The 9695-nt window shown below is 41.6% G+C and overlaps 1 protein-coding gene across 5 annotated transcripts in view; it reads right to left on the minus strand.

Moving 5' to 3' along the window:
* dapk1 (death-associated protein kinase 1) overlaps window positions 1–8256 on the minus strand; it is a 209507-nt gene extending 201251 nt beyond the window's left edge. For 2 of the 5 annotated variants that reach the window (XM_048592204.1, XM_048592199.1), the window contains exons 1-2: window positions 7412–7619; window positions 6672–6845 (exon numbers count right to left, since the gene is read on the minus strand). In XM_048592204.1, the coding sequence (XP_048448161.1) occupies window positions 6672–6733 (62 nt within the window). In that variant the 5' untranslated portion in view covers window positions 6734–6845; window positions 7412–7619. Of the gene's footprint in view, window positions 1–6671; window positions 6846–7411; window positions 7627–7822 lie in introns of those variants that run through there. The other 3 variants (XM_020527228.2, XM_020527231.2, XM_020527232.2) reach the window with 3 other exon arrangements.
* Between the last annotated feature and the right edge of the window lie 1439 nt (window positions 8257–9695).

A 9695-nucleotide genomic window follows, 5' to 3' on the forward strand; every position in this document is an offset into this window, starting at 1 on the left:
GGTATCAATGTGGACTTCACAAGCTTCAAAATCTCCCCTCCCCCTACTGCATCCCAAAACCAGCCCAGCTCGTACCCACCTCCCTAATCTGTCCTCCCATCTATCCACTCCTCCCACCTCAAGCCCCACCCCCATCTCCTACCTACTAACCTCATCCCACCTCCTTGACCTGTCCATCCTTCCTGGACCGACCTATCCCCTCCCTAACTCCCCACCTACACACCTTTACTGGCTCCAACCCCACCTCCTTGACCTGTCTGTTTCCTCTCCACCTATCTTCTCCTTTTATCCATCTTCTATCCGCCTCCCCTTTCTCCCTATTTATTTCAGAATCCCCTTCCCCTCCCCCATTTCTGAAGAAGGGTCTAGACCCGAAACGTCAGCTTTCCTGCTCCTCTGATGCTGCTTGGCCTGCTGTGTTCATCCAACTCTACACCTTGTTGTCTCACCTGTGAGGGCAGACAGCATCTCAGTTTAATGTTTCATTTTAAAAAAGGCACCTTTGAATGTGTAGCACTCCTCAGCACAACATTGCTTGTCAGCCCAGATTTATTCTAGAGCCCAGTTCTAGAATGTCACAAATACAAAACCTTCTCACTTGAGGAGAGTGTCCAACTGATTGTGCGAGGGCTGACACTAAGAACCAGTTTGACTCCATAAACATAGCAGAAACCAATGCCCTGTAATAAAGAGGTATTTATTCAGTAATTCATTTACACAACACCATCAGAGAATTTGAATCATTTATTTATTTGTTATGGGCTTGGAGGAAATACAGTACTTTGTTAATAAACTGGAGTCTGTAATCTAGCTTTCATTACTTACATGAATTTAGAGGAATTTATTTGTACATTCAATTAAATGTTTCTTTAAATATACTTTAAAAGGATGTGGTTTTCTCTCTTCCTTTTCACTCTGACTTCTCTCTACATCTTGTTTGGCCAAGGAAAAGAGTAGACAGTTCAAAGGCTCTTTTGATCTGTGATCTCCCATTAGAAATTACATAGTAACTTTTACTCCTTATCTCGAAGGGCTTTGCCTTAACTCTAGCCTGCCCTACAAGAAACTGGTTGAGATCAAAAACTCACTGTGGGTAAACCACCAACAGAAAAACCACAGGATGCAAGTGCCCTGTTTTATAAAATTCATTAATTTACATAAAAATTAAATCTCCTAGTAAAGTATGTTACAACTCGTTGTAAACCCATAATATGAAAGGTCACCTTCAGATTATGTTTGTAATAAAACTTTGGAGCTATTTTTACCTATGGCCCAGCTCAAAGTATTGAGTGGAATGGTAATACAAGTAAAATGTCTCCACCATTTTTGCATTGGACTAGTGATGTTTGTTGAATGATGCATAGTCACAAAGTAGAATATATTGCAAGGGACTGTAGGCAGGAAAGGGTGTCATTCTTTCCTGAATATCTCCCCATAATTAATTTATTCTGCTGACAGTTGTCTCGTCTGATTTGAACTCTTACTACCAATGACTTAGTCTGTCACACTACATTAGCCTTCTTCCTTCAGGGCCTCCAGTTCCAGATATCTGAAGTGAAAGGTTATGCAATGCACACAATATCACCATAATGTGAAACTTGCTCTGGAGCATACCACTGCAACAAATCCTGTTGCGAAACATACACAGGAAGCAAAGAGAAAAGAGAAGCCTGCTTATTTTCTGAAGATTAACATCTGAAATCTGTTTATAAAATATGACACCTTCCCAACCACTCATTGTTCCTTACATTAAATGACAGTATGTTATAATACAAATGCACAAGCACAGATACTTGCATGTGTCTTTACAATGTGATGAAAGGCGTATGAAATATGTTATCATTTAACAAATTTGGATTGTTTTTAGAAGAGAGAAATATGGATGCGGGTTAGTGCCATAAAAGGACTTTTTTTGATGGACGGGAAAAAATTGTGTAAGAGCTGCTCCTTTTCTGAGGTACTTTCAGCGTTGGAGCTGATTTCCTCAAATTCTAGGAGCAGTAATTACAGTTTTATTAGCTGTTGCATTGTTTTGGAACTTTGGGAAAAAAGATCAAAACAATGGCACTTTAAAAACGGAGGAAGAGAGACAAAGGCAGTGACCACATGGTGGGAAGTGAATCAATGGAGAAAGAAACCTACACTGCTGTCTGACCCAGCAGTGAACTTTCACAGCTACTGCCTCTGCTGTTTGATTTCAAGTACTTCTGGACACTGGAGTTCATCTAAGAAAAATAAACAAACAGCAAAATTCACAGCTGATCTTGGAGAAACCTGTGTGGGGAGATCACAGCTGGGAAGCAGCTAAGTGACTAGTTTTCTTTGTTATTTCTAGAGTGGGTTCTTTACAATTATATGTTCTTATTGAGCTCTGTGTCTTGATTAAAGATTAAAAATATAAAACATAGATAATAAGTTAGCCTGCAGCAATGTTTTTAGAGCAGTAAGACTGTGCAATTTTTTGGGTCTTTAGACTGTTAAAGTGCAAAGATGTCCTTTTGTAGAATGATATGCTCTTCCTGTCTGATGCGGCAGATTAGGGAGAGTTTCCATGTTATTCATGATTATGTCTGCAGGAGGTGTGCTTGGTTGTGAATCGTACCCGATCGAATGGAGTGGCAGTTAGGAACTTAAGTGAGGAGCTAGGGGATGTGATGGATGGCAGTTGCAGGAAGGGAGATAAAATGAAGATACAGTCTGGTAGATGGGTGACCTCCAGGAAAGGGAAGCAGGTAGTACAGGAGTCTTCTGTGGCTATCCCCATTTCAAACAACTATGCTGCTTTGGAAAATGTAGGGGTGATAAACTCTCAGACGACTGTAGCACTGACAGGGATGGAAGTGAAACTATTCACTGCAACAGCAATATGTTTCCAGTTTGTAAAGTTTTCCAAACCAGGCGTGTTGGCATGTCATTAGAATTTAACAAGTTTAGGCCATCAGATTTGAAGAGGGATCATAAAATAGTCCCTATGTTTCAAGAAAGCGAAACTGGAAAGCACCAGTTAATTGGAGCTTATCAAGTTGAGATAGGATTAATATTTCCTCTGGACTGGAGTTCCAATAGAGGAGTGTTGGAAAACAGGGTTAAACTTAAAATAATCAGAACAAATATTAAGCTGACATACAGCTGGTTTTGTTTCTTTTGTGTAATAAACATGTTCTATTGTGAAAAAACATATGTGGCCTCAGGTGTTAGAGAGATAGTAGGAACTGCTGATGCTGGAGAATCTGAGATAACAAGGTGTAGAGCTGGATGAACACAGCAAGCCAAGCCCCACCCCCATCTCCTACCTATTAGACTCATCCCACCTCCTTGACCTGTCCGTCCTCTCTGGACCGACCTATCCCCTCCCTAACTCCCCACCTACACTCACCTTTACTGGCTCCAACCCCGCCTCCTTGACCAGTCTGTCTGCTCTCCACCTATCTTCTCCTTTATCCATCTTCTATCTGCCTTCCCCTCTCTCCCTATTTATTTCAGAAACCCCTTCCCCCTCTCCCATTTCTGAAGAAGGCTCTAGACCCGAAACGTCATCTTTCCTGCTCCTCTGATGCTGCTTGGCCTGCTGTGTTCATCCAGCTCTACACGTTGTTATCTCATGTGACTACGTTTCAGTGAGAACCACTGTTAAGAACAAACAAGAAATTAAACATATGATCTACCAAGTCAGATTTCATTCTGAATTGTCCAGTATCAGCATCAGATCATAAGAAACAAATGTGAACATGATTCTGTCAGAAAGGTTCAACATGAAGAAACCAGAAAAGTGCCTGGTTCAATTTCAATTTACTACTTAGGATACATTTGTCAAACCATTGAGAACTACATAAAAAGCTTTTGAAAACCTTAAGAGATTTCAGTTTAAAAATAATAAAAAAGGTCAGGCATTCAACACCTGAAGCTTTATTTTAAACATGGACTCCAATTTGAAGTAACGACTGCAGTATAAATCAAATACAAGGCATCCAATAGGTTAGGCCTATCACACACAGCACTAAACTGACTCTCTTGCAGGCTGAAGATGCTGAAACCATTGTATTTCATACAAGACTTCTAATCACAGGCTTCACCTTTCAGTTAAAGTGACCTGAGCTTTGGATTAAATCGCAGTCACTGTAATCCTAACCAGTGCAAAACAATTCCTTCTCCATTAATGTTAAAATGCATTTCATGTAACCAAGTAAATTAGAATGAACTAAACAAAACATATTATTTGTAAGGTGACAAACAACAGCACATACAGACCATAACAACAATAACTTATACAGCACTGAATATAAAAAAAACTATAAATAATACTGTTTTTCAGGAACATTATCAAATATGTTTTGGGCAGACAGACAATCAGAAGCTTAGTTTTAAGAAGCATTTTATGGACGAAAGAGAAGGGGAAAAAAAAACAGAGCTGTAGGGTCTGCATGGAGGCAAGAGAAGTCACTGCAGTTGATCCTCTGTCTAGCTCTGCTAAATAAAACTATTTAAACAGGCAACAGGAGTTCCACCTATCTGGATGACAGTGGATAGGTATCAGAAGAGGCTCAGCCATGATAAAGGCTGCAGACAAGTCATGAAGATGAGAAGGGAACATTTACTTCCATCACAGTTACACAGGAACACAAAGTGAAATTGCTGGAAAACTCAGATGTGCAACATCTATGGAGAGAAAGCATAGTTAACATTTCAGATTCAGTGATCCTTCTTCAGAACTGAAGACCTGTTGAGTTTTTCCAGCAATTTCTGATTTCCAGTATCCAAAGATTTTTTTTTAGAAACAGTAACACAGGATGCTGTTTGTGACTTTAATGAGAGATATTTTGGTGTTGTGCCAGTAGAAGAAACCAATCTGGAGGGATTCCAATATGGAGTCCTGTGAAAAATAGGTACTGATTTGGGAGGCTACAACACATTCAACAGCTCTAAAGAGAAGGGGATGCTGGAGATGGAGCTTGAAAGAAAAGAGGGGTCAAAGGTTGGTTTTTTAACGAAAGGGTGATAATGGCAGATTTGAAAGATGGACACAGTGACTGGAAACAGCAAACCATTAGCAATATCAGAAAACTTACTTTCTTGTTTCTCAGTTTGAGTGCTCAGCAATCAAGTTGGATTAGGGTTGAGGGAGCAAAAAGTGGGTTTTCCAACCAAGATTAGCTTGGAATATGGAGGGAATATAGATAAACAAAAATAAAAACATGTATTCAGAGTTAGGACAGAGGGAAACCTGAGAGCAAGCAAGACTCGGAGAAAAGAAAAAGAAGATGGAAGTAGTAAAGACAGCTAAATCGGATACTGTCAATCGTAGTAACAAACAAGTCCATGAGTACCTCAAAACTGATGTTGGAGTTGAGGATGGAAGAGAAAGTGGAGAAGGATCTTCTGAAGATACTGTACAGTAGGAAAAAAGCTAGGAGCTATACTGACAATCCAGTTTGATCATAGAATGATGCAGACTTTTAACAGGATGCCATGGGGGTTAAATACTAGATCAGCGTGGTCTTAAAATCATTCCTAGATCAATTTTTTGTGGAATTTTATGTAATGTTATTCCTTGTAGCAACATGCATTACAGAAAATGCATTATTACATACTCAGGGTTTGAGTGAAGATTTGTAGCTCGATTGCTGGTTGTAGATGTTGGTGTGTTCGCCAAGTTGGGAGGTTTGAATAGTCGTTTTGTCCCCTTACTAGGTGACATCCTCAGTGCTGTGGGGCCTCCTGCAAAACGCTGCTGTCTTGTGCCGGTTCAAATTTATATGGTCTGGTTTTTGCTGCTTCCAGTTGGTGCTGGTTCCGGCTGTGCATTGTAATGGTCAGTACATCAGGTCTAATTCAATGTGTTTGTTGATGGCATCCCTGGATGAATGCCAAGCCTTCAAGAATTCCCTGGCTGTCCTGTTTGGCTTGTCCAACGATAGTAGTGTTGTCCCAGTTGAAAGTGTGGTTTTTCTCGTCTGTGTGTATTGAAACCAAGGACATCTGGTCGTGTTGTTTAGTTGCTAGCTGGTGTTCGTGGATGCGGGTTGCTAGTTGTCTACCCATTTGTCCCACCGAGTGGTTTGTGCAGTCTCTGCATGGTATCTTGGATATTACATGCTATTTAAATTCAAGCTATGTGTTCTCAGATAACCAGGATTGAGTCAAGCCCCATAAATCTTCCAAATGCCAATACAGAATTTTAAACCCCTTAGCAATGATAAAGGAAACATTTAACCCCATTATTTTCAAAGCTAATTAGATCCTACCAAGAGAAAACAAAACAACGACAAATATATTAGGTCGGCAGAAATATCATCTCCGTCAGCATATCTGCATCATGAAATAACTGAACTGAATGGGAACTATAATAAAGCTACAAACCATGTGCAACACCCATGGCTTGGCCCTTATCAAACCGACAGCATCTGCCACTATCCTAAGTGGAACAAGTCTGGTGCTAGCTGTTTTAATGGAAATTTAACCGAAACAAAAAAAAAAAAATCATTCTGTTTGAGCGTCTCGGTTGACGGGGTATTAAATTAGTCTCAATTCCAGCCTCACACCTTCACCTCCTGACAAAATGGATCCACTACCTGACAGAACACAGTAAATGGAAACGTTCTCGTCCATTGTTCCGGCCACCTCGTCACAAACACCAGATTCCTTGATATGAATCTGAAATTCCAAACACTCACCTCCCCAAATCCTCGCCGATTTCATAGTAATCGTCCACATTTTCCTGCTTGAACACGGTCATGGTAACTGGTTACTGCATCCCGGCGCAGAATCAGCCCGATAAAAGGTAACCAATTTCAGCATCCAAACGGGTGACCCTCCCAGATTCCTGGCCACACAAAGTGCATTCCAGCCTGTCCGGAAAAAAAGTTTAAAAAAAAATTACCCTTTTTGCACCAAAAAAACATTCGATTGCTATTTGGGTTAATAAATGGGCGTTCCTGAAAATTTTTCTTTAAAATCTGGTTGTTACATTACGTTGAGTTGCAGTACACACCGAATAAAGCAATCAGCAGCATTCCGCGTGATGCACAATTAAAGAATTATTTCCATATATCTTCAAAAATGAGCAAAAAAAAATCATGTCTATCGTAACCGAGCACAAAGTCAGCGCCACTCAATCTTTGTAAGGGGCTGGTTGGTGATTGCTCTCCAATACAGGCAGAGTAACGCCAGAGCTGGAGAATCAACAGCATATGACCACCAACAACCATACATAGATTATTTCTTTAAAAAAAACGAGCGTGGATCATTCTCCCAAAACAAGCCTTTCTTTTTATTCCGTTTTACAACTATATCTGAATTCAAACAAAAATGATCTACATTTATATGTATTTAACAAAAAAAATTCACGCTTGGTAAACTAAAGCCTACAATGCGAGAAAGAACTCGCTGTCAAATGTTAAGATCTTCCAGTTACTTGAGGAAGGCTGTGGAGATTGGTGACCTCTCGGAGCGGGGTTCTGTGCCTCAGAAAAGCACAGTGTGCTCGAGCCTCGGCCTTGCGCCCAAAAATCAACCCGGACCGCAATCCGAGCACCTTAACGAAAGTACAGCCCGCACTCCACAGCGGGAGCAACCGACCACCCCACCGGGTGGAGGGTTAAAACACGGCATTCCCCACCCCCCAGGCCGGAGGGCGGTGTTTAAAATAAAAGATGGAAGTTTACAGCTGTTATTCCCCCCCCCCCCCGGAACTGGCGCCGTCAGCTCCCAGGGAACAGCTTCCAGCTTTCCGTCACCAAGTACAGCTGCCCTGGTTACCGGAGCGGCCCAGCCAATAACAACAGGCTGCAACACTCACTGACTCCCTCACTACTGAGACACTCACAGATCACCACTCTCTCGTAATCTCCAGCTTTCGCAGGCTTTATATTGATTCTAAACGCCGAACAACACGACGTCTCTGCTTCTACTCACAATTCCTTCTGCAAACTAAGTCAGCAACCCTTGAACACCGGACAAGGTGTAAGCGGCGCCCAGCAAAGACCTCACTGCTTCCCTCTCACTGTGGCGTTTGCACATTTCCTCTTTCGACGTACGCTTCGTTCTCTCAGGAACGCTTTCTTTTTCTGAGTTCTACCGTTTGCTTCTCGCACTATTCCACAGTATTTTGCTGTTCGTCTCCTCCAAACATGAACTCCACCGACAAATCCACCACCACTGGTAAAAATGGGAACAATCTACGGAATTTTCAGAATATAGCTGATTGACAGATTGCTGATTATTTCAGTGACATAATAGCAGAAATTACTGTCAGCGATGTTATGTACAAATGCTTGTACTCCTAGATTCCCCTTTGCGACATTTAAAGGGGAAATAAGTGGAGTCACATTTCCGGCATTATATCTTTTGCCTTTAGTTTGAACGCAATATCGTTAGGTTTATAATATTTATGGCAAAGGAGAAGGAAGAAACAAATGTGAAAAGACTCAACTGGTGGAGGGACCTGAATAGCGACGTGGCCCAGTGTACTGAAATCAAAGATTAATGGGGGAGGAATTCAAAAAGGAACCGATTCAGGTACAAACTAGACACATTCCCACAAGGTGATAGCTGAGGTATTCATAACTGGAAACACACATATGCCTTAAGATATAGGCCCATATCACACACCGTTACTTTACACAAACTTTTCAAGACCCCGGTACTGTTCTGCTTTTCTTGCCAGGTCTTTTGAGTCCAACTTTAAATCATAGAATCCTTACAGTGCAGAAAGAGCCCATCAAGTCTGCACTGATCCACCAAAGTGCACCCCATCCCCATAACTCCATATGGCTAACTCACACATCCCTGTACACCCTGGGCAATTTTTATCAATGGCCAATGCACATAACTTGCACATCATTGGACTATGGGAGAAAACCAGAGCATCCAGAGAAAACCCACACATATGGCGAGAATTTGCCTCCTTACAGAGGATCCAAAGCTGGAATCCAACCCAAGTCCCTGTTGCTATGAGGCAGCAGTGGTAACTACTGTGCCACTGTGCTGTCCCAAAACTTCTTCAGAAATGCAGAATGTAGCATCCATTGAAGAGATCCATCACAATGGTCTGGCACTGGGCTAAGACTGAACCTGGCCACTTTTACAACACTAGCTGCCATAAGTAAGTTTAAATGTCCAGTGTGAATATTAATAAATGCTGAATGAGTGAATGGGGAGGGTGGTAGGTTGTGTAGATGAGTGAGAATAAGGCGATGTATGGATGACATAGTTCGTAAATGAGGTGAATGATGGGATGGATGAGTGGGTAGGTAGACCAGAGAGTAGTTGGACTGGGATGAGTAATCTGGTAGTTAAGTGTAGTCAGGTCTGGTCATTGGCTTGGTCAGGGAAATAGTTGAGGGGTCAGGAAGGTAGTCAGGGAATCAAGGGCATTGTTGGGGCTTGGGGAGAGTTGGGGCTTCAGTGTCAGTGATTTTGTGGATAGTTTTTTCGTTATTCTGGAGTTGGAGTAGGTTTTAATCTGTCTAACATTTCCTGGATAACTATGAACAGCGAATTGGACAGAGGGTGCCAGAGAACAGGGGAATTAGCTTTCAGAAAGAAGGTCAACTTTCCCAGACAACTCCTATAAAGTTCAGTGTTGTAGAACTTCAGTGAGGTCCTGATGGCCATGTGGGTTGTAGGTCTGCTGTCCAACACTCTGAAAACGTGAAGATCCAGGAAGTAGAAATTAAACCAAAACAGAAAACAAAAGC

This window comes from Rhincodon typus, chromosome 3 (assembly GCF_021869965.1).
Source record: "Rhincodon typus isolate 14 chromosome 3, sRhiTyp1.1, whole genome shotgun sequence".
Classification (NCBI taxonomy): domain Eukaryota; kingdom Metazoa; phylum Chordata; class Chondrichthyes; order Orectolobiformes; family Rhincodontidae; genus Rhincodon; species Rhincodon typus.